The 27,813-nt window shown below is 41.2% G+C and overlaps 1 protein-coding gene across 2 annotated transcripts; it reads left to right on the plus strand.

The window, feature by feature from the left end:
- Positions 1 to 205: 205 nt before the first annotated feature.
- Ankrd26 (ankyrin repeat domain 26) lies at positions 206 to 27,813 on the plus strand. Of its 2 annotated transcripts, XM_032885149.1 has the most exons (9): positions 206 to 241; positions 9,165 to 9,324; positions 12,931 to 12,989; positions 13,371 to 13,470; positions 15,762 to 15,973; positions 21,980 to 22,190; positions 22,426 to 22,538; positions 24,813 to 24,942; positions 27,449 to 27,813. In XM_032885149.1, exons 2-9 carry the CDS (start codon positions 9,178 to 9,180, stop codon positions 27,665 to 27,667), a joined length of 1,191 nt encoding a protein of 396 aa, XP_032741040.1. In that variant the 5' UTR covers positions 206 to 241; positions 9,165 to 9,177; the 3' UTR covers positions 27,668 to 27,813. The 2 variants fall into 2 exon arrangements, with proteins under 2 accessions (XP_032741040.1, XP_032741041.1); XM_032885150.1 differs by lacking the exons at positions 206 to 241; positions 12,931 to 12,989; positions 13,371 to 13,470 and having other exon boundaries at positions 9,220 to 9,324; positions 27,449 to 27,667.

Below are 27,813 nucleotides of genomic sequence, written 5' to 3' on the forward strand. Positions count from 1 at the left end.
AAAAGTGGATCTTCGTACTTTGAATTAAGAAAGAATCTCTCACAGGTGTGTCCTCCACTTTTAGGTTTTACTTAGTTCCAGGTGTAGTTAAGTTGACAACCAAGAACAGCCATCATAGCAAGCAAGCTTTTCTCTGAGAGAAGAGTAGTAGCAGATTCTAAACAGTTGTTTTTTTCAGTTGAAGTTGTGTCTGTTTGCATTGGTAGAAGATGGTGTCATCAGTTGGCATCTATGAACACTGGTAACCATACATTTAGTAAGAGTACAAACAGAAATCATCTAACTAGCTGAGTTTCAAAAATTTGTGTCAACTAATTGTTCAGTTACTTAGGAGGTTGGGAAAATTCAGTGTAAATGAAGTGATAAGTTCTGGAGGGCAGGTGAAGGCATTGATTCCTTCTGTTCCATGCTGGGACATGAGTTTTGGTAAAGCATAATATTAAGGAAGGAATTCCACATGCCAATATTTTTTTATATCTAATCATTTGAACAGATGCACACAGCCACATCAAATGTAAGACCCAATGATTGTGGCCTCAACCTGGGTCACAGATGTACTGAATCTTCTCTATGATTTGTGTTGTGGTATTTTAAAGCGTTTTCTTTGATATTGTTAACTATTCATATTCTCATTAGAATGCCTGGAAGCCTAAGGGGGCTGGTTGTGGTTTTTATTGAGGGAGTTGCGCTTCTTGCAAACAAACTTATATACTTCTCCTCAGCATTGTCCCTTAACAATGTGAGTGATTTAGCGGCTTTCATTATGCTCAGATTAATATATAAAGAGGTGTATTGGAATTTTGATGTTCCATTATATTTCTACTCCATTTATACTTTACCTAAAATGAAAAATAGCTAGTGATAATGAACATAGAAATAGAATAAACATTAGTTTGAAATAGTGTATGTGTATTGGAGATATAATTCTGTGTGCAAATACAATTCTGTTTTGAGCTTTTATACAACTGAATTATAAGTCTTTCATCTTTTGTAGGAGAAAATACATGGGCCATTTAGTGAGACGCACCCACAGTGTTTCGTGTGACATCTTTTTAAATTCAGGTCTCATTTTCTTTTCTTTTAAAGATTTTTTAAATTTATTTACAGTCCACCCACCACCCCCCACCCCCACTCCCATGCCCCTCTCCGCAGTTCCTCATCCTATTCCTCTCCCCCCACCCCGGTTCCCTAGAGGATGCTCCCCCATCACCAGGCTTCCCTACTCCCTGGAGTCTCAAGTCTCTTGAGCATTTGACACTTCTTCTCCCATTGAGGGAGCCAGGCTATTTCTGTGCTGTATATGTGTGGGGCGCCTTGGGGCAGCCGCCTGGTTGGTGGCTCAGTGTCCAGGAGCTCCCTAGGATGCGGGTCTTTTTAGGGGCTGCCTTCCTCGTCTGCTTCTTCTATCCTCCCCTATTTAACCATGAGGGTCCCCAGCTTCGGTCCAATGGTTGGGTGTAAGTATCTGGGTCCGTCTCATGCTGGTTGGGCTTCTCAGAGCCAGGCCTGCCATGCTAAGCTCCTGTCTGGAAACACATTGTAGCATTAATAATAGTGTCAGTCCTTGGTGTCTCCACATGGATTCCCAGTTGGGTCTGTCACTGGACAGCCTTTCCTTAGTCTCACCTCCATGTTAGTCCCTGCAGTTCTTCTAGACAGGAATACCTCTGGGTCAGAAATTTTGACTGTGAGATGGCAACCCTGTACCTGCTCTTGAGGCCCTGTCTGTCTACTGGAGGCAAACTCTTTTTTTATTTCCCTCTCCCCACTGTTTGGCACTTCATCTAAGGTCACTGCCATCGAGTCCTGAGAATTGAACACCTCCCAGGTCTCTGGTACTTTCTAGAGGGTCTCCCTACCTCCCACCTTCTGAGGCTCATTCTGCTGGCCCTCTGGGCCTCTCTCCTGTCTCCCATTTTCAGATCCTGTTCCCCTTTTCCTCTACCCTTCCCCTTCCCACCCAAATCCCCCCTCCCTCTGCCTCCTGTGATTATTTTCTCCCCCCTACTAAGTGAAATTGAAACATCCTCACTTGGCCTTTCTGTTTGTTAAAGTTCTTAAATTCTGTGGAGTATATCCTAGGTATTCTGTACCTTTTGGCTAATATTCACTTATTACTGAGTACATGTATGTCTTTTTGAGTCTGGATTACCTCTCTCAGGATGATATTTTCTAGTTCCCTCCATTTACCTGCAAAATTCGTTTTGTCCTTGTTTTTAATAGCTGAAGAGTATTCCACTGTGTAAATGTACCACATTTTCTGTATCCATTCTGTGGGAAATCTGCTTTTTCCCCCCAGCTTCTAGCTATTAAAAATAAAGCTGCTATGAACATCATGGAGCCCTTTTCCCTTTGATGTGCTGGGACGTCTTTTGGGTATGTGATTAAGAGTACGTCCTCAGGTACGTCAATTTCCAGTTTTCTGAGGAACTGCTAGATTGATTTCCAGAGTGGTTGTACCAGTTTGCAATTCCCACCAACAGTGGAGGAGTGTTCCCCTTTCTCCACATCCTCACCAGCATATACTGTTGCCTGAGTTTTTGATCTTAGCCATTCTGATTGGTGTACAGTGAATCTCAGGGTCATTTTGATTTGCATTTCTCTGATGATTAAGGACTTTGAACATTTAAGTGCTTCTCTGCCATTTGAAGTTCCTCTGTTGTGAATTCTCTGTTTACCTCTGTACCATATTTTAATTGGGTTATTTGGTTTTTTGGGGGTCAGCTTCTTGTGTTCTGCATACATTTGGCACTCTCTCCGATGTGGGGTTAGAGAAGGTTTTTTTCCCATTCTGTGGGTTGTTAATTTATCCTATTGATGGTGTCTTTTGCCTTAAGAAGATTTTCAGTTTCATGAAGTCCTATTTATCAATTGTTGATCTTAGAGCCTGAGACATTGAAGTTTCTGTTTAGGAGATTTAATGAGTTTGAGGTTCTTTCCCAATTTCTCTTCTATTACTTTAGTTTTATGTTGAGGTCCTTGATCCGCTTTGTGCAAGGTGATAAATATGGATCTATTTTCAATTTGCTACATACAGACCAACAGATCAGCACCATTTATTTATTTGTTTATTTATTTATTTTGGATTTTTAAATTTACATTTCAAATGTTATTTCCTTTCCCAGGTTCCTGGACAAAAGTCCCCCTCCCTTTTTTCTATAAGGGTGTTCCCTAACCCATCCAAACCCTCTTCCACCTCCCCTGACATTCCCCTACACTGAGGGTCCAACATTGGCAGGACCAAGGGCTTCTCCTTCCATTGGTGCCTAACAAGGCCATCCTCTGTTACATATGCAGTTGGATCCCTGGGTCAGTCCATGGTCTTTGGGTAGTGGTTTAGTCTGGGAGCTCTGATGGGTTGGCATTGTTGTTCTTCCGAGGTTGCAAGTCCCTTCAGCTCTTTCAATCCTTTCTCTACTTCCTCCAAAGGGGAGAAAGTTCTCAGTTCAGTGGTTTGGACCAGCACCATTTATTGACGATGCTTTGTTTTTTCCATTGTATGTTTTGGCTTCTTTGTCAAAGATCAAGTGTTTATAAGTGTGTAGGCATATTTCTGGTTCTGCAATTCTATTCTATTGATCAACCTGTCTGTCTCTGTACCAATATCATGAGGATTTTATCACTATTGCTCTGTAGTACAGCTTGAGATCAGAGGGTGATAATTCCCCCAGAAGTTCTTTTGTTGTTAAGTGTTGTTTTTGCTATCCTGTGTTTTTTGTTTTACCATATGAAATTGAGAATTACTCTTACCATGTCTGTGACGAACTGTGTTGTGATGTTGATGGAGATTGCACTGGATATGTAGATTACTTTTGGTAGGATAGCCATTTTTACTATGTTACTCCTACCAATCTTTGAACATGGGAGATCTTTCCATTTTCTAATATCTTCTTCGATTTCTTTTTTCAGGGATTTGTAGTTCTTGTCATATAGATCTTTCATTTGCTTGGTAAGAGTTACACCAAGATATTTTATACTATTTGTGACTGTTTTAAAGGGTGTTGTTTTTCTACTGTCATTCTCAGTCTATCATTTATATGTTTGGTTTAATTAATTTTTATATTGAGTCACTTTGGTGAAGTTTATCAGCTGAAGAAGTTCTCTGGTAGATTTTTTTTTCTTTTTGGAATATATATATATATATATATATATATTATCCTATCATCCACAATGAGTGATACCTTGACTTCTTCTTTTCCAATTCTTATCTCCTTGATCTCCTGTTGTTGTCTTATTGCTCTACCTAGAACTTCAAGTACTATACTGAATAGATATGGAGAGAGTGTCTTGTTCCAGATTTTAGTGGGATTGGTTCAAGTATCTCTCCATTTAATTTAATATTGGCAGACTGATTGCTGTATATTGCTTTTACTACGTTTAGGTAAGGGCCTTGAATTCCTGGTCTCTCCAATACTATTAATATGAAGGGGTGTTGTATTTTGTCAAATGCTTTTTTCAGCAACGAATGAGATGATCATGTGATGTTTTTCTTTGAGTTTGTTCATATAGTGGATTGCATTAATGGATTTTTGTATACTGAACCAATCTTGCATTCCTGGGAAGAAGTCTACTTGAGCGTGGTTAATGATGCTTTTGATGTGTTCTTGGATTCAGTTTGTGAGAATTTTACTGAGTATTTTACATGAATATTCATAAGTGAAATTGGTCTGAAGTTTTCTTTGTTGTGTCTTTGTGTGGTTTAGGTATCAGTTTAACTGTGGCTTCATAGAATGAATTAGGCAGTGTTCCTTCTGCTTCTATTGTATGGAATACTTGGAGGAATATTAGTGTTAGGTCTTCTTTGGATGCCTGATAGAATTCTGCACTAAAGTCATCTGGCCCTGGGCTTTTTTTTTTTTTTTTTTTTTTTTTTTGGTTGAAGTTTTTTTTTAATGACTTATATTTTCTTAGGGCATATGGAACTGTTTAGTTTAACTGCTCTTGATTTTAGGTACGTGGTATCAGTCTAGGAGAGCATCCATTTCATCTATACTTTCCAGTTTTGTTGAGTAAAGGCTTTTGTAGTAAGTTCTGATGATTTTTTTTTGATTTGCTCAGATTCTGTTGTTATGTCTCCCTTTTCATTTCTAATATTGTTAATTTGGATACAATCTGTGTCCTTTAGTTTGGGTAAGGGTTTATCTATCTTGTTGTTTTTCTCAAAGAGCCAGCTTTTGGTTTTGTTAATTCTTTGTATCATTCTGTTTCTAACGAGTTGATTTACACTCCGAATTTGATTATTTTCTGCTGTCTACTTTTCTTAGGTGTGTTTGCTTCTTTTTGTTCTAGGGCTTTCGGTTGGGCTGTAAGTTGCTGGTGTAGAATCTCTTCAGTTTCTTCATGAGGACACTTAGTGCTATGAATTTTCCTCTTGGCACTGCTTTCATTGTGTCTTATTTTCATTGAATTCTAGAAAGTTTAATTTCTTTCTTTATTTCTTCCCTTACCAAGTTATTATTCAATGGAGAGTTGTTCTGTTTCTATGGGTATGTGTGTTTCCTGTTCATTATGTTGTTATTGTCCAGCCTTCATGTGTGGTGATCTGATAGGATGCATGGGATTACTTCAATCTTCTTGTACCTGTTGTGGCTTATTTTGTGGCTGATTATATGGTTAATTTTGGAGAAAGTACTCTGAGGTACTGGGAAGGAGGTATATTCTTTTGTTTTAGGGTGAAATGTTCTGTATATATCTGTTAAATCCATTTGGTCCATAACTTCTGTTAATTTCACTGTTTACCCTTTTAGTTTCTGGTTCAATGACCTGTCCATTGGTGAGACTTGGGTGTTGAAGTCTTCCACTATTATTGTGTGAGGTTCAATGTGTGTTTGACTTTAGTAAAGTTTCTTTTACAAATGTGGGTGCCCTTGCATTTGGGGTATAGATGTTCTGAATTGAGAGTTCATCTTGGTCATTATTTCCTTTGATGAATATGAAGTGTCCTTCCCCATCTCATTTGATAACTTTTGGTTGAAGTCTATTTAATTGGATATTAAAATGGCAATTCCAGCTTGTTTCTTGGTACCATTTGCTTGGAAAACGTTTTCTTCTAGCTTTTTACTCTGAGGTAGTGTCTGTCTTTGTCATTGAAGTGTGTTTCTTGTATACAGAAAAATGTTGGATCCTGCTTGCATATCTAGTCTGTTAGCTTAGTTGTTTTTATTGGGGAATTGAGTTCATTGATTTTGAGAGATATTAAAGACATGATTGTTAGTTCCTGTTATAGTTGTTGTAGGTGGTATTATGTGTGTATTATTTTCTTTTGGGTTTGCTGTGAGATGACGTATTTCTTGTTTTTTCTTTGGTATAGTTATTCTCTTTTTGTTGGAGTTTTCCTTTTAATTTCCTTTTAGAATCCTCTATATGGATGGGGAGATATATATATATTATATATATATATATATATATATATATATATAAAATTTGTTTTTGTCATGGAATATTTTGTTTTATCCATTTGTGATGAGTGAGAATTTTGCTAGGGATAGTAGCCTGGGCTGATATTTGTGTTCTCTTGGAGTCTGCATGACATCTGTCAACTTACAACTTTTAGAGTCTTTGTTGAAAAGACTGGTGTAATTCTGATAGATTTTCCTTTATATGTTACTTGGTCTTTTTCCCTTGTAGTTTTTAATATTCTTTCTTCTACTTGTGCAGTTAGTGTTTTGATTATATGTGACAGGAAGATTCTTTTCTGGTCCAATCTATTTGATTTCCTGTAGACTTCTTTTACTTTTATGGCCATCTCTTTCTTTAGGTTATGGAAGTTTTCCCTCTATGATTTCTTTGAAGATGTTTTCTCGCCCTTTGAGCTGGGACTCTTTGCTCTCTTCTATTCCAATTATTCTTAGATTTGGTCTTTTCATTATGTCCTGGGTATCTTGGATGTTTTGGGTTAGAGGTTTTTTATTCTTTGTATTTTCTTTGACAGTTGTGTCCATATCTTCTATGATATCATCTATGCTCAAGATCTCTCTTCTATGTATTGTATTCTGTTGGTGATGCTTGCATCTGTAGCTCCTGACCTCTTTCCTAGGTTTTCCATTGCCAGGGTTACCTCTATTTGTGATTTCTTTGTTGTTCTATTTCCATTTTTAGCTCTTGCACTCCTTTGTTCAATTCCTTCCCATGTTTGAGTCTTGTGGGAGCCCTAGGTCCAACCCATGTATGCTCTTTGATTGGTGATTCAGTCCAATCAAACTTTTGGAGCCCCCAAAAGTCCAGGTTATCGACTCTGTTAGTCTTCCTGTGGAGTTCCTATCCCCTCCAGGTCATGCAATCCTTCACCCAACTCTTCCACAAGACTCCTTGAGCTCTGTTTAATTCTCGGCTGTGGGTCTCTGCATCTGTTTCCATCATCTGCTGGGTGGAGCCTCTCTGACAACAGTTATGCTAAGCTCCTGTCTGCAAGTCAAACATAATGTTATTAATCATTGCAGGGATTGGTTCTTGCCGATGAGATGGGTCTCAAGTTGGGCTGGTCATTGGGTGGCCATTTTCTCAGTCTCTGCTCCATCTTTGTCCCTGAACTTCTTGTAGAGAGGACAAATTTGGAGTCAAAGGTTTTGTGGGTTGGTTGGTGTCCTTATCCCTCCACCGGGAGTCCTGTCTGGCTACAGGAGGTAGGCACTTCAGGATTCACATACCTGAGACTGGGCTACAGTCATTCTCATAAACTGCCTGGAGTCTCCCCAACCCCATGTCTCTGGCACATCCTAGGGACGCCCTTCCACTGTCAGCCATCAATTTCAATTCACTCTCCCACTCCTCTCTCCCCAGCGCTCCCCACATCTGATCCCTCATGTCCCCTTCCCATCCCCCTGCAAGTTCCTTCCATCCACCTTTGATGACTATTTTATTTCCCCTTCTGAGTGAGATTTAAACATCCTTTCTTTGGCTGTCCTTGTTATTTATCTTCTGTGGGTCTGTGGAATGTGGCCTGAGTATACTGTACTTTATGGCTAACATCCACTTATAAGAGAATACATACCATGCATGTCCGTTTGAGTCTGGGTTATCTCACTTGGGATAATATTTTCTAGTTCCACCCATTTGCTTATAAATTTTATGATGTCCTTGGTTTAAATAGCTGAGTACTCTTCCATTGTGTAAATGAACCACCTTTTCTTTATCCATTCTTTAGTCGAGGGACATCTAGGTTGTTTCCAGTTTCTGGCTATTACAAATAAAACCGCTATGAACATAGAGGAGTAAGTATCCTTGTGGGGTGGTGGAGCATCTTTTGGGTATATGTCCAGGAGTGGTATAGCTGGGTCTTGAGGTTTATAAAATTGTTTATAAAATAATCCACAAGATAGGTTATAGAAAAGGATTTTAAAATGTGATAGAATCCAGGTAAGAACAACCACACTGTATTCTCAGCACTTGAGAAACAGAGGCAGACTCATCATCACAAGTTACAGGTCAGTAAGAGCTAAAGATTGAAATCCTGTCTAAAACAATGTATGAATCTCTATCTCAAAGGGATGTAAAGTGAATAAATAAATAAACAAACAAATAAATAAATGGAGAAAAGTAAAAATAAATAAAAATGGAATTTTAAATGATAAAAATTGTGTGGTAATAGACAATAGACTTGGTAGCTTACTTTTAGAGTTAGTAATATACATCCATGGTATTTGGAAGACATCTCAGGGTGGTCAACAGGACCACCTTTTGTGAGGATAGAATTTCATTTCTAGAATTTATAAACTAGTTTCTTGTTTTATACGCTAGTCTGTAAACCTATAAACACTAACTTTTTTTCAGACAAGATTTTCTTACGTATTTTTGGGTATCATAGAACTCACTATGTAGACCAGGCTAGCCGTGAGTTCACAGAGATCTGTTTACCTCTGCCTCCTGAGTGGGAGGAAAGGCATGTGATAGCAATAACTTTTTCAGAATTATTTAATTTTAAATTATCTGGTCCAGTTGAGGAAACATTTAGAAAAGAACTTTCAAGCTGCCACTTTCCTGGGAAAGCCATAATATTAAGTAGAATAAGAAAGAAGAGAGACTTTGTTATTGCCAGAATGCTTACCTTGTTACCTTTTGAGTGTTAGTCCTTTGGAAAAGTTCAAAGTAAGAAATGAACATTTTTCTGGTTAGTAATTAACACATGAATAATCAGAAAATTTCAATAAAAGCACCTTTAATTGCAGATTTGCCTCACAAATGGAGAAGACTACGATAAATGAGCGGTTGCCTTGCGGAAACATGGAAAACTCGAGAACTGAAAGACAGAGGTACCTTCAGAAGCTTGATGTGACACACCCTGGGATCTATTCATGGATAGAAATCGAGGCAAAAACTTGGGATGAGGTGAATTAACCTTTGGTAAAACCTCATATTTCTGGCTTTATTTGATCAATATAACATATAACGCTCCCTTGATTTGACACAGAGATGTGTTTTGCATAAAGACGGGGATTCAACCTTAGAATGTGGTGTTTGGCAATTGTACTTATGGATCATCGCAGTTCTGTGCTCACAGAAATCTCACAGCACTATGTCCTGCAGGCTTGTGGTCCATGGTGGCCCAGAACATTCTGTGATGTGTGACTTTTATTTAGACTTAAAACAAAATGTCATCTCATGCTAAAAGTAAATGATGACATTTATGAATGAGTTTTTGACTTTCCTTTGTTATAAATCTTGGTGTATATTGGATGCTCAGTGCATATTTTCTGAACAATGGCATGGAAGGTAACCAAAGGCAACCTCTAGGATAAAGGTTAGCTTTGGCATTGCCATGCTATAGTACAGGCTTACCTAGCTCTGAAATTAGTGATGTTAGTAATTTTAAATGTTAAATATTTAAATGTTAGTTAATATTTTGTAATGAGATGTTAATTCCCAGTACTAACTCTGCCTTCATTAAAGAACTTTTGCTTTCGATAAATCATGCTGTCTTTCAAGCAATTAGAATCCGAATAATACATATGATACAGCACTTTAACAGGCTACGTACTTTCAACAAAGTTTTGTTCTTATAGGTTGTGCTAATGATTATATATTTAGACCCACAAATCCCCTTATTAGTCCCTCAACCTGATTTGTTCTTTGAAAGTCACCAATCTACAACCTGTAGGTTGAATTTCCATGCAAATAGCTATATAATATTTAGCCCTTTAACCTGTTCCATTTAGTTAGGGTAATACTTTGGGAATTCTTCATTTCTTAACGTTGCTGTGCAGCGTCTCTCATGTGGTCAGGAATGGTGGCTCACATCTGTAATCCTAGCACAGAGTCTGAAGAAGAAAGATAGGCTCAAGTTCAAAGCCAGCCTGGTATACATAGTGAATTCCTGCTACCTAATGAAATCCTGTCCCAACACACAGACACAGACACATACACAGACACACACACAAACACACACATACAGACCCACACAGACAGACAGGCAGACACAGACACACACAGAGAGACACACAGACAGACAGACAAACACACACAGACACACACAGGCACACAGACACATACAGCATTATGAGGCTGCACCACATACCTGTTCCTAGGCTGATAATTGTGCTGTGAGCGTTGCTGTACCCACGCTGTGTACTTCTTCTTGTTTCCTTTCGACTGGGTTTTGCCCTCCTAGCCAACTGAGTTCATGGTGCTATCTCTCTGCCTTCCCTTATACTGTTCTTTCCTGCTTGTCCATATTTTCTCATCTGGCTTCATTTACTTAGGAGTGTCTCACTACCTTCTCTTCCATGAAGCCTTCTCTAACTAGACTGATTTTCCAAAGTCCGTCTAGAACTTATCCTTTCAGATAAGTTATTCAGCTTATCCTTTAACTTTGAATAAATATTATCTAAGTATAAATTGGGAGGAAGATCAAATGATATATGACACTTTTTCTCAAAAAAATTTAAGACATGTTTGCCTAAGTTATAGGATAAAATATGTATCATGCCAATACTTTTTCCTAAGGACAAAGATATTCTAAAGTTTTTATTTTTGTATTCTGAGAATTATTTTATATTCTGAGGAATTAATATAAAATCAAATGCACTTAATAAATAGGACACATTGTTTAATTGAGTGCTCCTGTTTGCCTTAAAACAGAAAAACTTAGACCTGCTTTCCTTCCTTGTTTAGCCAGAACTGGAGATTATAGACGTAACTGGTAGGAAGTCCCCTGCAGTAGTTTTCTATACACTCATCCTAGCACCTTCACCTGCTCCTGGGGTGTGGCAAAGCACTTTCATGTGACAGTTGCTGGGACAGACTAACTGAGGAACCTGATTCCACAGTGGAGACCATCCAGGGCTTTAACCTGACTCTGAGACTATGCTATTTCCACATCCCTTCTTCTAGTCAGTGCCACACTTTGCACTACACAATCACGGCCTGCGAGTACTCCTAAGAGCTCAGGAGATGTGGACTTTTCTAAGTGGGCAGGAGTAGTGCTGTCTAGTTGTTGTTTGGCTTTTTCTGTGGAGATGTGACTAAATGTCTATTCATACCAGATACAGCAACGACGACATACGAAAGAAGAATGCTGCCCAAGATGGGCAGTAATCAACCCTGAGGTTTAGATGGGCTATAATCAACGCTGAGGTTTGGGGATCACTAGAGGAGCACAGGGAACTGAGGTATCACTGGAGATCCTACCCCAGCATAATGGCAGCTCAAATGTGCTCTGGTAGTGATGATTTAAAAAAAAAAAAAGGAGTCTCCCCCAGGTATTGTTAGATCTCCTGGAGGGACCCCATGGTCCTCTAAGTTTTATGCACATTCAGAGCATAGTAACTTCCATGAGCTTCTGGAGTCTTGTGATCCCCACTCTCCTCCAGAAAGGGATGTTTTCATCCAGAGAAGGCAACTACACAGCACAACATGGTTGGTCAAATTTCAAGAAGTACTAAGGGTGCACGGGGGCCTTGTTCCTCATGGTACCACTTGGACTGTTGTGAGAAAGGAGTCATCGGGATGAGATATCTTCCCTCACACATTAGAATATCAATGTACTCTTGACCCTAATGCTAGCAGCAGGTGTTATATAGCAGTAGATGCTTCTACTGTGCCACACGTGTATTCTCTAACAACATCCCTGATGATCCACTGTGGCAGTGTCTATCAATATCTTCATGTCACAGGTGAAGAAACCAAGCCAAAGGATTAACTTGCTCAGGACCCCACACCTCATCAGGGTCAAGTTGAGATGGACATTCTGACATCTGTGTAGACACTGTCCCTGCAAATGATCCCATGAGACATTTGAATGATAATGGCCCCCATAGGTTCATACATTTGAATGCTCAGTTACTAAAGAATGTACTATTTGAGACAGATAGGAGGCGGGGTCTTGGTGAAAGAAGTGTGCCACTGGGAGTGGGCTTTGAGGTCTCAAAAGCTCATTCAAGGCCCAGTCTCTCATGTCTGCCACCGTGTTACCTGCTTTCATGACAGACCCAGCCTCTGAAACTGTAAGAAAGTCCCCAATTTAGTGCTTTCTTTTATCAAGAGTTTCTTTGCCTCTTTACAGCAATATAACAGTGACTAAGAGGACATCTAAGGCATCACGTTAATTTCATCATCACTACCATGGTGTCTCAAATTATAGTGTTGGCGAGGTGGTGTTTGGATGTCAAAATTACAAATGCTTATTGCTGCGTGGTATTTCCTCTTTCAGTCTTACTGATTGTGCCAACTTGAGTATCTGAGAAAATACAATTCAGACCTAATGATGTGTTTAACATTAGTGCCGGCGGGTCATATTTCTGGAAAAAGCCAGACAGTATGATATTAGGTGTTGTAACACATCTGCTAGGCCTTCCGTTATAACACAGAGCGACTGTACACAGCGTGCAGAGGAAGGGTCCATCTGTGCTCCTATAACACTTAAGAAGAGAACACAAACAGGAGATGGATAAGCTCGAGCCAGAGTCTAACTTAACTTTCCCCCATTTTTTGTTCTAGTTGCGAGAATCATTAGCGATGCTAAAAGCGGCCAAGAAAATGCGTTGTAGGATTCAAAGGTATGACTACATGCAGCATGCAGAGACAGCTGCTGTGTTTCCGATGCAGGCAGAGCAGTGTGATCCACGTGAGCAGAGATGCACGTGTGTAAGGCCAGGGTAACATTTCTGCTCCCAGTCACTTCACATGATTGCACAGCTGCATGGGGCAGGGGACTAACTCAGTGCTGGAGTGTATGTTTGCCTATGTAAGGTCCTGGTAGTTATTCACGCAGTCCCTACACGTCACAACTAACCACATAACACAGCTAGAAAAATTATAGATCTCTTGAGTAGCTTGTTTTCCAAAGAATTTGCCAAATTGCTTTTAAGATGGTTATTTAGAAATCACGTGGTATCTAAAAAATTCACTCATGAGAATCATTCCTTTAAAATACTTAGGCTCGAACTTGAAAATTCCAACTTAGTCGTCACAATTGAAAAACAAGCGAGAGAAATGGAAGCGCTTGGTGAAAAACTGTTAAACACAGGAAACGACGTGGTAAGTTTAATAGGTTTCTCATTAATGCTGTCAATATGGAAGAGTTGTTGTTCTTTCTCTAGTAGTACTCCACGGGACCATGTTACCCAGAATGAAAAGGCTCATTGACAAAAGTGTTTGTTTTAATCACATTGCTACTATTTATTAGTAGAGGTGAAAGTCCTCTGGCTTTACAGAAATTGACGGAATAGATAAAAGAAACGATTTCGGTAGAATTTTTTAATGAGAAACATTGATGGTCCTGTTTTATATAGGCATTCATTGATGGGCACACTCGATGCTTCCCACGGTTTGGTCGCTGTCGGCTGTGCTGCTTTGGATCTCTGGGTCTCTGATAAAAGTTTATGATAACTCTTACGTTTGGTGCTAGTTAGATGAAGAATTCTGACCTTATCTTATTGCCAGTTTCTTAACGTTAGCTTCTGTACTAGTTTTGCTTTCTGTTGCTGCCAACTTGGGGAGAAGAATGTTATTTCACCTTAGATCTCCCCAGTCAGGTGCTGAGGAAGGTCAGGACAGGAACCTAAGGCAGGAACTGAAGGCAGGAACTGAAGCACATAGCTTGTTCCTCATGGCTTGCTCCGCTACGCTTTGTATGCAGCCGAGGCCCCGTGCCTAGGATTTCTGTACCCTCAGTACCTATGTCAGTCAGCAGTCAAGAAAATGTCCCACATACATGCCCCCAGGCTAACCTGACTGAACTTCCTCGTTTGAGATTTCCGTTTCCCAGATGTGTCAAAGTGGCAACTAAAACTAACTGTGACAACTTTTGGGGAAAGATAACTTACGATTTCTACTCGTCATCAAGAATAGATACTAAGTCTTACAGAAGCTTTTGATTTGTGCCAGAGAATTGCCCTGCAACACCCACCCCTTTGGGTTTTAAAAAGAAAAGTTATGTCTGAAAAAAAAAAAAAAAAAGATGTGGCTTCTGAGCTGTCATGGACCTTGCAGAGTACCCTAGGAAGCCTACCGTTGACTGTCGTCAGTGTCTGAGCTTCCCAACCATGCGGCAGTCCATGCCCCTGGAAGGTGGATACGCCTCTGGGATGGAAATCTATTGTAGAATGAAAGCTGTGTATCTGCACACCCACAGAGCAGCATCCATGGTCTCCTTCCTGGAAGCCGACCCCTGTTGCGTTTTGAGCCCCAAATTGGACCAATGAAGTAGTTGCTCTTTTTACTCATAGAGCCCAGGCTCTTTTCGGTGAAGCATCTTTCTTCAGCCCAGCTTGCACGTTGATTTGCCCTCAGCGTTGTGTTGTAAAGTCCCTTCCTCATCAGACTTCACCAGCCTCCCAGCCCTAACTGCCAATGTCTTGGAGCCCCCACAGGTGTCCAGTACTACCCTTTGAAGCCCCCATGGCTTCCAGCTTTTTTTGTTCCCAAGGAATATCATATTTAGTTTATTTTTTAATTTTTAAAAATGATCTTATAATTTCTCACCTGAATCCACTGCATGCTCACCACCCTCTCCCACCCTCTTCACTCCCCTACCTCCTCACAAATCTCCTTCTCACACTTGTCTCTTCATTTGTGTGACCCAGTGAAATTAACCAGGGCCGTCTGAGTGGGTTCAAGACTAAAGACAGTGACAACACACCCTCCAGAACTTCTTACTTAACTCCTTTTGGGTTACAGTATTTGTGATTAAAATTTCCGAATTGATTTTATTATTTTGGGAATGATGAATTTATGAAATTACACAAGGCCATTCATGGCTGAGGATGTGACTCAGTTTGCCTAGATTGTGCCAAGGTGGGCACAATCACAGCACTCCACGCCCACAGAAACCACACATTCTCACAAACATACACATACAGGTGTGTGCACACACACATGTACAGGCACACACACATACATGCTCACACACATGTACATGCACACACATGCACACACATGTACACACATACATGCGTAGGGTGAATCACAAGTCCCTATTAGCCATATTTAGTACGGTGGATACTGAAGAAAAATATTTTGAACTCCAGTTCTGTTTTTCTTAATTGAATTGTATTTTACCAGCATGCAGAGAAAGAATGTGACATTTTTATGTACATATGTTTTTATCCATTGTTGCTAATTCTTCAAACACCAGTGCCCTTCCTGGGCCTCCTTACTTCTCTTTCCTAAGTCACCTTATTTCCTCACAATTTCCCTTTTCAAAATGTATATTCCATTTCCGGTATACTTACAGTTGCTGAGCTGTGGGTGAAAACTGCAAAATTTCAGGTTCGCAGAAGTTACTTACGTTCTGATTTGAAAAAGTCCACCTTTGTAATTTGTTTTAGGTGGAAGCGGCACCGGAAGGAGACCCGGGGGAGGCGAGGGAGGAGGCTGTTGCTGCACCCTGGAGTCAGATGGAGCTGATGCAGCTCACGTCTGAGCTCGCGAAAATGAGAATGCAAGAGGACTCTTGTAAAACGGAAGTTCAAAAATACAAGGAACTCTATCTACAAGAACTAAGAAGTAATAATGCCTTACTCTCAAGTCTTCAAAATAGGTGAGAGAGACACGGGGGAGGGGGTGGGGGGAGGCGGGAGGGAGAGGAGAGGAGGGGAGGAGAGGGGAGGGGACAGGAGGGGAGGGGAGGGGGGGGGACGGGAGGGGAGAGAGGTGCTGAGACTAAACTAAGCTCAGTGCCTGTCACTAAAGGATACTTCTCAGTGAGCAGCGTCCCTGGATCTGTAGATTATGAGAGCTAAGTGGACTTTGTAATTCTGGGAGGTTACGCTAAAGCACTTCCTTTGAAATGTTAATTCGGGACACTTTTTACTCCTCCATTCTTACAGTATGTCTATTTCCAACTCAGTATTCTCACCTAGTTGATTTAATCTATTGATTTTTTTAGGTGTTTATGAAACTCTTTAGTTAACATAGTTTTACTATAACTCGATTATTTGTTTACATAAAATAGATATTAAAGGCTTTACTATTTTTGGAAGACTATAACCTCTGCATTGAACGTTCCCGTGGTATTCAGTGTCGCCACTAGAGGGTGCAGCAGAGTCACTGCCCTTCAGCGTTTCTCTCTCCTCGCAGTTTTGGGATACAGGAAAAGACCAACTTTGAGCAGAAGGAAGCAGAAGTCTCAGCTGGTTACAGCAATTCCTTGTTCAGTTGGGCTAAGAGTGTGTGGCAGACAGAAAGGTCAGCTTCATCTCGGTGCCTCGGCAAGAATGTGCTGAACTAATTGCCTGGGCTGCTTGCTTCAGTTTCTCGTTCTCTCTCCATCTTGGCCTCCCTGACTCAGAACTCCTCAGGGAAAGGCTCAGTTTCTTTCACTTGGGTGCAACGAATGTACAGATGGCAGAAGCAAATGCTTGTGGGTGTCTTTGAGGGATTTTTAAAAAACATATTTTCATTAAGCCGTTGAGAATTTCATTCATAAATGCAAAGTATTTTGATCGTATTCAACTTCCATCACTAACTGCCCATCTTTACCCTGCCACCAAATTCGTGTCCCTCTTGGGTTTGGGGCCATCCACTATAGGGACCTTTAAGGGACAGCCTTAAAGAGAACTGATTCTCCCTCAGAAGCCATAACTGTCAAAAGCTCCTCTGGTGTGGGAGCTTGAGACCCTCTCCCCAGTTCATGCTGGGATGCTGACTGGCTTGGTCCTGTGCATGTCACCGTGATTCAGGATGACAGCAATCCTGTCGTGCCTAGGAGATAGCTTTCCTTAGTCTCCATCCTCCTTTGGCTCTTGTGCCATGTGTTCTGTAATGTTCTGTGAGGCTCGTGGGTAGGGGTTGATAAAAGGAGTCCCATTTGTGGCTTAGCACTCCATTGGCTTATAGTCTCTCCCACATTAGCCAGTTGTAAATGTCTGCATTAACCACATAGAACTTTCTCCAATGAGGTCTGAGAGTTGCACTAATCTTTACTAATTTAGAGAGCAACTTGATACCATGCTCATTTAGCAAAATAATAGTAGGGGTTTCACCCCTTGGGGCCAATGAGAGTATAAAATCCATTAAACTGGAGAAGTAGCATTTTCTTCTACTGAAATAAATTATATGGCACACTCAATCTAGCAAATACAATACACAATTCAAAGTTTCTGAGAATACTTCAAATGAGGTACCATAAAGATGTAGAGATGGGTATCACTTCATTTAGTTTGATGATATTATTTCACAAAAGTTTCCATGAATTATATTTCTCTTTTTCATTGGATATTTTTTATTTACATTTCAAATGTCCCCTTTCCGGGTTTTTCCCATACATAAACCCCCAGTCCTATTCCTCCTCCCCCTTCTTCTATGAGGGTGCTTCCCCATCCATCCACCCATTCCTTCCTACCTTTCCTCCCTGACATTCCCTTACACTGGATGGTTCAGCCTTGGCAGAACCAAGGGCTTCTCCTCCCATTGGTGCCCAACAAGGCCATCCTCTGCTACATATGCAGCTGGAACCAGGAGTCTGTCCATGTGTATGCTTTGGGTGGTGGTTTAGTCCCTGGGAGCTCTGGTTGGTTGGTATTGTTGTTCTTATGGGGCTTAGCTCCTTCAAACTTTTCTCTAACTCCTCCGATGGGGACCGTGTTCTCAGTTCAATGGTTGGCTGTGAGCATCTGCCTCTGTATCTGTCATACTCTGGCAGAGCCTCTCAGGAAATAGCTATATCAGGCTCCTGCCAGAATGCACTTCTTGGCATCAGCAATATTGTCTGTGTTTGGTGGCTGAATGTATATGGGCTGGATCCCCAGGTAGGGCAGTCTCTAGATGGCCTTTCCTTCAGTCTCTGCTCCAAATATTGTCTCTGTGTTTCCTCCCATTAATATTTTATTCCCTCTTCTAAGAAGGACTGAAGCATCCTCACTTTGGCCATCCTTCTTCTTGAACTTCATGTTGTCTGTGGATTATATCTTGGGTAATTTGAGCTTTTGGGCTAATATCTACTTATCAGTGAATGCATACCATTTGTGGGTTTTTTTGTGGTTGGGTTACCTCACTCAGGATGATATTTTCTAGTTCCATCCATTTGCCTAAGAATTTCATGAAGTCATTGTTTTTAATAGCTGAGTAGTACTCCATTGTGTAAATGTACCACTTTTTTTTGTATCCATTCCTCTGTTGAGGAACATCTGGATTCTTTCCAGTTTCTGGCTTTTAATGCCTCTCCTCTTTCAGTGGATTTGTCTGCAGTGTTCAGGAGAATCTAGGTTGTGGTACAGTTGTATTTGTTTATGAGGTTGGTGGTTGAGTATTTTGTGCAGCCATAGTTACTATCGAGGTGTTAGCCCCCTCTGCACGAGACTACAGAAACAGATACTTGTTAAGTCTTTTTTTTTAATTTTATTATTTATTAGATATATTTATTTATATACATTTCAAATGTTATTCCCTTTCACGGTTTCCTGTCCATAAGCCCCCCCATCCTCTCCCACTCTCCCATACGGGTGTTCCCCCTATTCACTCCCCTTACCACTCCCCCCAACATTCCCCTGCACTGGGGGTCTAACCTTGGCAGGACCAAGGGCTTCCCCTTCCACTGGTGCCCCAACAAGCCTATTCTCTGCTACATATGCAGTTGGAGGCCTGGGTCAGTCCATGTATAGTCTTTGGATAGTGGTTTAGTCCCTGGAAGCTCTGGTTGGTAGGCATTGTTGTTCTTATGGGGTTGCAAGCCCCTTCAGCTCTTTCAATCCTTCCTCTAATTCCCCCAAAGGGGTCCTGTTCTCAGGTCAGTGGTTTGCTGCTAGCATTGACCTCTGTATTGGACATGCTCTGCTTGTGTCTCTCAGGAGAGATCTACATCCGGTCCCTTTCCGCGTGTACTTTTTAGCTTCATCAATCTTATCTAGTTTTGGTGACTGTATATTTATAGGCCACATGTGGGGCAGGCTCTGAATGGCCATTTCTTCAGCCTCTGCTCTAAGCTTTGCTTCCATATCCCCCCCTATGGATATTTTTGTTCCCCCTTTTAAGAAGGACTGGGAGCATCCACATTTTGGTCATCCTTCTTCTTGAGCTTCCTGTGGTCTGTGGATTGTATCTTGGGTAATTCAAGCTTTTGGGCTAATATCCACTTATCAATGAGTGCATACCACGTGTGTTTTTCTGTGATTGGGTTACCTCACTCAGGATGATATTTTCTTGTTAAGTCTTGACTGGTTTAGGGAGCAAAGGGACACAGATAGGCCAGTGTATGTTAATGTGTTAGAATTAGTTAAAAGGAAGAGGAAAAAAAAGGTGGGCAATGTTACAGCAACTGCAGTGACTGGTCTCAGGTCAAGTTAGATAGGAAGTAGAGGAGGGGATACATAGAGGAATGGGAGTAATCAAGGCAGAGGGGAAAGTGGGCTGAATATATAGTTAACCGAAGACTATACCAAGAGGGTAAAGACACCTACCCTCTCTATATACTATGATACAGGAATAAAGTAAGAAGTGTAATAAATTACAATTTAAAATAATGTAATAAAGGCATAATATAAACCAGGTCAGCCTCTAAACTTTGGGAGTAAGAAGAAAAGGCATAGAAAAAGAGTAAAGGAAAAAATGAAAAAGAACACACACACACACACATAAACATACACACATACACACATGAGCACATGAGCATATGCATACACAGAGGGTCGGGAGACATGAACAGGAGAGGACAGTGTTTGCTTGCTAAAACCGACTGTACCATCCTGGTAAGACATGACTGTAGGGGAGGGCGGAGAGCTGAGTGGAGACATGAGATATCTGGGCCCCTGGCAGCTAAGAGCGTAACAAGAGCTGTGCTGAGGAAGGAGAGCTGGGCGGAGACAAAGGAAAGGGAATCAGAAGCCTGAATAGTTTTCCTCTCCTTGGTGGACCTGCTGCTTCACTGTGTTTTCTGTCTGGTCCCGGACTGGGCTTTTTCCCAGTCCTGTTCTCTTGTGGGATCCCAGTTCTTGTTCTTGTATGTGGGGTTTTCTTGATTGCCCTATGGACTGTGGAGGCAGACTCCACTCAGCCACCAATGCTGCATGCCCATAGGCCTGCATGGCTATCTGGTACCCAAAGCACTGTGTACAGCTCTGTGGTGCTGATGGTGTCCCTGACAGCAGGAATCCTACTGTGGTACTCCTAATTGAATATCCATTTAAGTTTCCTGGTAGGAATCTGGACTCATTGATCACACTTATAGTGGCAAGAGCAGTCCAGTGGGAGGGAAAGTTTAGGGCCCAGGGGGTAGAAGGGTTTGTTGGGGCCAAGATGGAAAAGTAACTTGTGGAGTGATAGGAAACTCCCTTTCACTGTGTTTTCCAAAATCATCATCAGACAATTGTTCCTGTGTAGATTCTTATCTTCTATCTTACCTGGAAGTCTTCAAGATTTTTTTTCTTTAATCATTATTTTGCTAACTACAAGTGTATTAGTCAGAATTCTTTAAAGGAACAGAACTGAGTGAATATATATATGCACATGAACGTGCATGCACAATCACATTCACACACAGAGGGCATGTGTTCTCACACACACACACACACACACACACACATGATTTATTAGATTGGTCTACAAGCTGTAGTCTGCATAGTTCAGTAATAGCAGTCTTGTATTGGAGAGGCTGAGAATCCGATATCTGCTCAGTCCATGAGACTGGATGGCTTAGCAGCCTGAGTCTGTCACTTGAGGATTCCTGGAGAGCTGCTGGCCTTTAGTCTATGTTTCTAGCCTGAAGAAATTGGTTCTAATATAGATGAAGAGTTGCTGCATCAAGTTAGATGAATTTGCCAGCAAGAGTGAGGGAAAGCGGCAAAAAGAGAAGTTTCTGTCTTCCATGTCCTACAGTCTGGGCTGCATCAGAAGGTTCCACCTACTTTTAGAGTGGGTGGGTGGACTTTCTGCTTTAAATGGTTTGATCAAGAAAGACCAGGCTGGCCTAGAACTCACAGAGATCCTTCTGCCTCTGCCTCCCAAGTATTGGGAATAAAAGCATGTAACACCACTTCTGGCTCTGGTAGTCTTAACTTTTACTGACTGTATGTATTTAGTAGTACAGCATGATATTTGAATATGTTCATATGCAATGGGATGATTATAATTATCAAGTATGCCTTTATCTTCCAGAGTAACCCTTTAAAAATGTAAATCTTTACAGGCACATTAAAAACTCAAAGCAGATTCCTTCCACAGGCCATAGCTTTACCTGGTAAGCCACATATTGTTAATCTGTCCTATACTGTTCGATAGTTCAAAGTTTCCGTTGCTGTCTTTTGAGACAAGGTTCACTCTGTAGATGAGGCTGGGCTAGAACTCACAGTCTGGCCTTAAACTCACAATCCTCCTGCCCCAGCTTTGTATGTGCTAGCATTATGGACATATGCTTCCATACCTTGCTGTGTGTCTTGAGACTGACCCTAAGCTTATAATCGTGTGCCGTCTGAATCCTGTGACAGTTTCAGAGTTAATGCACCATTTTACTCTGATGCCACCATTCTCTGAGATGCAAGTCATGCAGGAATCCTGTAGTCATTTTGGGGAACATGAGACATACTCCACATTAACATTTTTTCCATCTGTGCAGGACTTGCAAGCGTCCAGAGCAGTCATGTTCAAATCAGGAGGGGGAGATGCGGTGGAAGACGTCTTCAATGGTGGCTCTTGTAGGGCCCCACCCGGAGTGCCCTCAAGTGCCCTATCTAACAAGCAGCACCATGGAGCCACAAGGAAATGTGCCCCAGCCCTCCCAATGCCCAGGAGCTAGCTGTGAATTCATGGAAAATGCTAGGGGCTGTGTGAGTTGTATAATCAAACTTTCTTTGGGTTTTAACTTCTTGATATTACTCAGTGCTTAATTTGGGTGAACTCCTGAGTTACTCAGTTGACTTATGCTTTGGTAGAAGGTCACAGTAATGCACATAAGGAAAAGAGAATTAAAAACAGTAAAAACGTGAGTCCTAAAGTATTTTAAGAAAGATGTGCAAGTTTTTTTGCTTGAAAAAATAACCTTCTACTAACTTCTTCCTGAAGTCTGAAGATACGGAGAAAGTGAGGCGTAAACTGACAAGTTCAGTGCGTTCTCTACTCTGTGCTTTGCATCAGGAAACCAGGAGGACTAAAGAGCTACAAAAAGAGCTAGCCAAGTAAGTCTTTATTTAACCATTATTTGGCTTAATTAGAATTGAATGAAATCCTAAACACAAACTCACACCGAAAGTGCAGTATTGTCATATGGACTTTAGACACTCAAAGTGCATCCTGAACAATTTTGGTTGTCAAAATATTACAGTTACTAGTCAATCATTTTTAAAACTAAGAATAATGCTAACTGCTCTCTTCTTCATCTGCTTTGAATTTTTATTTCCATATATTTTATCATCCATGTTTACTCCAATTTAAACACGTGTGTGTACAGAGTCAAAGCTAGCTAGAGGGAGAGCAGGCAACACTGGTATTTCTGGGTCTGGGTCACTTCATTCAGAATTATTATTTCCAATTTAATTCCTTTTCTTAAACGTTCATTTTTTATATCAAATTCCATTGTGTATAGGTAGCACATTTTTCTTATCCAAGTGACCACTTGATGGGTATGTAGGCCCTTTCTATGCTCTAGCTGTTGTGTTTAGAGCAGAAATGCACATGGGTGAGCATGTGTGTCTGTTCTAGGATATAGGGTGTTTGGGGACTCTGTGTAGCTGGACCATATTCTAGTTCCAACGTTTTGGATCTGATGTCCATCTTGATTTCCTTAGTGGCTGTACAAGTTTGCACTCTCACCAGCAGTGAAGGAGTGGTTTCTTCCTCACATTCATGCCAGAATTTATTACCTTTTTGCCTTTTAAAAAATGTTAGCTATTCTGACCTAAGTAAGATGAAATCTCTCAGTAGTTTTGATGTGTATTTCCCTGATAGCTAAGGATACTTAACATGTAAGAGATAGTTCTCAGCCATTTGCATTTCTTTGAAATCTCTCTGTTAGTTCTGTCTTGGTTGCTGTTCTATTGCTGCGAGAAGACATCACGACCGAGGCATCACTTACAAGGGAAGCATTTCGTTGGGGCTTCCTTACTGTCTCAGTCCATTATTATTATGCTGCTGAAGCATCAGCTAAGAGCTGCATATTGATCTGAAGGCAGAGGGGAGGAGGAAGGGAGAGAGAGAGGGAGGGAAAGACAGACGAACAGCCTGGGTCTGGCATGAGCTTTGCAGACCCCCGCATGGCCATTGTTATATTTATTTGCTGAATGCTTGGTTTATTTGCTGAGTGTAATCAATGATCTCCTCCCACTTAACTTCTTGTGCACAGTCTTTATTTCATGCATTATCACTATTGTGTAAGTAAAGACATGGATTTTTAAAAATGGCCATGATTCTTCACTTATTCTTTGTGGGTTTCCTTTCTCTCAAACCTTTTTTTTTTTTTTTTTGTCTTACTTTCCCTCTCTATAGCAATTTCAAAGACTTTTTCTATTTGTTTTCAACTATGAATGTTCTTGAGGCCTGTGTTTTGCGCTGACATTGTGCTCAGAATGTGGCTTATAAACCTGGCTTCTAGCACCGAGCTGCGTCTTCTAATCTCCCTGATGTGTTCTCATGTATATTGTCTTCTTTTGCTAGAATGTATTCTGTAGTTACCAAGGCACATTTTTATAGATATTTTGAAAACATTATATAGAACTATTCCTATCTTCTTTGCCTTGGCTACTAACTTCTGGATTATAGCTAATATTTAATATTAAGTTAAAGTATATGTTAACATGCTGAAATTGATACTAATCATTATAGAATTTCATATATAGTTATAATATTAACCATTTGTCTGCCATGCATATCAATTGTTCTGGTTAGTCTTCATACATGAACCTTACACAAGCTAAGAGGATTGAAGCTCAATTGGAAAAAAATGCTACTATAAGATCCAGTTGTAGCAGATAAGCCTGCAGGGCATTTTCTTAATTAGCGATTGAGAGAGGACCCAGGTCCTTGTGGGTGGTGCCATCCCTGAGCTGGTAATCCTGTGTTCTATAGAAAGCAGACTGAGCAAGCCGGGAGGAGCAAGCCAGTAAGAGAACCTGCTCATGGCCTCTTCATCAGCTTCCGCCTCCAGGTTCCTGCCCTGTTTGAGTTCCTATCTTGTCCTCCCTAATGGACAGTGATTCAGCATACACATGCAAAATTAATCCTTTCCTCCCCGAGTTGCTTTTGTTCATAGTGTTTCATCACATCAATAGCAATCCTGAGACATCAGTTATCTATGACTATAATATAAGCCTAGTGGTTTCACATAAAGTTACTGTGAGACAGGATTGTGATATACAGATGTTTCCTACATATGATAGGGTATCATATCTCTACCACCACCACCAACAACAACAACCAAAAAACCCCTAAACCTCCCTTCCTTTGCTTTTTTGCAGAATGAAGAAGATCTTTAACATGGCCTCCCGGGAAGGACGTGGGCATGAAGGCCGAGGACATAGTTTTCATGAGGTTTCAAAAGTCAACCAAGCCAAAATGGGTGTTCCAGTTGCCATGCTAAGACTCGAGGTGATCAAGTGGGATCAAAATCACTTAACCTTGGGAGAAATAAATTTCTGCAAACTTCCAACAGCCCATGGAGATTGAACATGACATCAAGGAAATACGGGATTGATTTCCTCATCTTAAAAGGGACTGATGGATAGATGTAAACAGCACACACCATGACAGTGCTCAGATTTGCAAGTAGGAAATCACTGGCTTATAGCCAACACGCCATGAGTGTAACCACACAAATTACAGAATCTAGTCGCTGTTGTTACATGCATAATCACACTATCCTCACCTTCTCCCTTTTCCATATTCCCCAATTTGAGGGGAAAATCTGGACACATTGGCCTCACTGTAAGAATTTACAGTAGCAGGGTGCTGTGCATAACCTTCCATGTAGCCGTAGGGTACTTTGTGGATTCTCATCAGCCCTTCTGATGGTGTTCAGTCAGCCCCCTCCCATCGTGTCCCAGAATCACCAATTTCTGTGGTTGGTTAAGTAGCTCTCTTACTGAGACTTTTACAAACCAATCTTTCCCCTTTCCTCTTAGATCACTCAGTTTAATGGCTTCGGAGATTTGTTTCCTTTCTGAATCTGTGGTTTGGGGAAACTTTGGAGACATCTGTTATGCCTCTCAGCTGAGGTGGGGCAGCTTGATGCCTAGGGTACGGGGTGATCTCTAGCTGCTGTAGATGTTGCTTGCTGCTCTCCTAGGCTGGGGAGGCAGCTCCGACTTGTGTACTGGAAGACTTGGTCTGGAATGTCACTTGAGGTGGCAGTTGGAACCCTTTCCCCACCTCACACTGGAACCCCTGGTGCAGCTCTGTGGCTTAGTGACCTCACAGGGTAGCGTGGTGTCTCGGGGCAGCATTCTGCGACAGTTTTCTAACTTAATGTTGGAAGTTGCATGTAATCCCTTTATCAGACTCTGTCACCCTTCTCTGTGGAATGACCATGAGGGGATGGCCTGCCCAAAGCTAGCATACTCTGTTCTTTGTGTGCAACAGCTTACGTCTCCTCCTCGAAAGTGTCAGTACCTGCTACTGTTCAGTTGTCAGACTTTGTGCTAACTGGAAGCAAACTTGAAACACCAGGTCGTATCAGCATTATCAGGTCCCAGTGTGGTTGAGATCCTCCAGATGTTGTTACTACAGTGTTGCCCTTCGAAACAATTTCTCTGTGTGTGGGCGCTTCAAAGCTCAGGTGGCAAAGCTATCACCCAGACACTACATTCTCTTAACCCGTCACACAAATATTTTTTTAAACTGCTTTGTTTATGATTAATCCAAGTGAATGGGCTCTTCTGTTGTTTCTTCATTTCTCCTAAGAGATGGTCTCTGGGTTTCACTGGAATTTGTGACACTATAAGAATCCACTTTTGCAAATCGTTCTGAGATTAAAAAAAAAAAAAAAACAAAAAACAAAAACCTCTTGCCTTGGAATGTCCAGGACCCTGTACCCAAGCAAAGCTTTTGGAACGTTATGGTTACAAAACTTCGTGGGAACTACAGTACCAGTTTACACGTTTCTGAAGTCTTAACACGGTCCTAGTCAAGGCTGGTCTGACTCACCACATGTTTCCAGCAACAGCCTGGATTTGGTGTCATCTCATAAGATGTTTTAGAATTCTGTGGCGATGTTACTTGTGTGGTGGTTGCAGATGGGAAGTGAGTGTTTAGAGCCAGTGTATGCTACTGTCAGCGTGTGCTGGCTCCGTTAGGCTTCTTCTCCCCTTACCTCTCACATTAGTTTCACTCCTGGCTGCCCGTAGCCGAGTCCCTGCCCTGCCAGACTTCATGATCACTTCCACTGGCCTCGAAACCCTCATCACCTCTGGTTTTTCTAGGCCTCGGGACTATCATTCTCGTAACTCGTTCTTAAGTTACACTGCTCACTATTACATTTTTCGATTACCTTTTATACGTTTTTAGATTGTCATATTACCTGAATGCTCACGCAAGTGTAAGCCAGAGCTGAGGGTATGGCTGGGTGGGAGACAGCTTCCTAGCATGTGCCATGAGCTGCTTCCAAATCACAGCCATCCACACGCACCATACACACGCCGAGGATAAATTAAAATTGTTTATATTTTTTTAAATGTATTTTATTTTTAAAACTTATGTGTGTGTCTGAGTGTAGGTATGTGCATGTGAGGGATGGTGCCCACTGAGGCCAGAAGGGAGTGTTGTTTCCTCTGAAGTCAGACTTTACAGGAGTTATGAACTGCTCGACCAAGTGCTGGGGACTGAATGGTCCTCTAGGACAGCAGCAAATGCCCCTAACCACTGAGCCATCTCTCTAGTCCCCATGAATAGAAACACTATAAGAGTTGTTACTGATTTCATATATTCAAGACTACAGAATTCTTTTTTTGAGTGCATTTAAATAGTTCTCTGAGTTACTGATGCAAAATGCATATTCAACACAGCACAGGTCATTGGATCCTGATTTGATTTTATTTTACTATTTATTTATTTATTTGGATCCTGATTTTGGATGACACATCACTTTCATCTGTCTCAGGGAGAAGCAGCAGCTGCAGAAAACTTAGAGTGTGCTCGCGAGACTCGACGTGCTTCCTTCCTAACCCAGATGGAGCTTGAAATGAAAAGGATCAAATCTGCTATCGCCGAAGTGAACACCCAGGAATGCTTGGTTAAAAAAGAGCTGGATGCAATTAAGCAGCTTTACCGAGGAGAGTTAGAACACATAGACAGCGTGTCATTGGAGCAGACCGTGTAAATGGAGAGGAGCCACGGCAGGAGGACCCTGGGCCTCACCACGGAAGCACAGTCGCAGAGAACCCAGCTCGTGATAATTGTAAACCGCTAGAGTAACGGAACAGTGTAAATCTGGAAAATATATTGATAAATGAGTGTCCTCTAAAA

Source organism: Rattus rattus, chromosome 14 (assembly GCF_011064425.1).
Source record: "Rattus rattus isolate New Zealand chromosome 14, Rrattus_CSIRO_v1, whole genome shotgun sequence".
NCBI classification, from domain to species: domain Eukaryota; kingdom Metazoa; phylum Chordata; class Mammalia; order Rodentia; family Muridae; genus Rattus; species Rattus rattus.

Bases quoted from the DNA above. Each gene is read 5' to 3' on its own strand.
- Ankrd26 (XM_032885149.1), top strand. From the start codon at position 9,178: ATGGAGAAGACTACGATAAATGAGCGGTTGCCTTGCGGAAACATGGAA. The intron at 22,539-24,812 runs GTAAGTCTTTAT...GCTTTTTTGCAG, and splicing joins CTACAAAAAGAGCTAGCCAA to AATGAAGAAGATCTTTAACA. The intron at 24,943-27,448 runs GTGATCAAGTGG...CATCTGTCTCAG, and splicing joins TTGCCATGCTAAGACTCGAG to GGAGAAGCAGCAGCTGCAGA.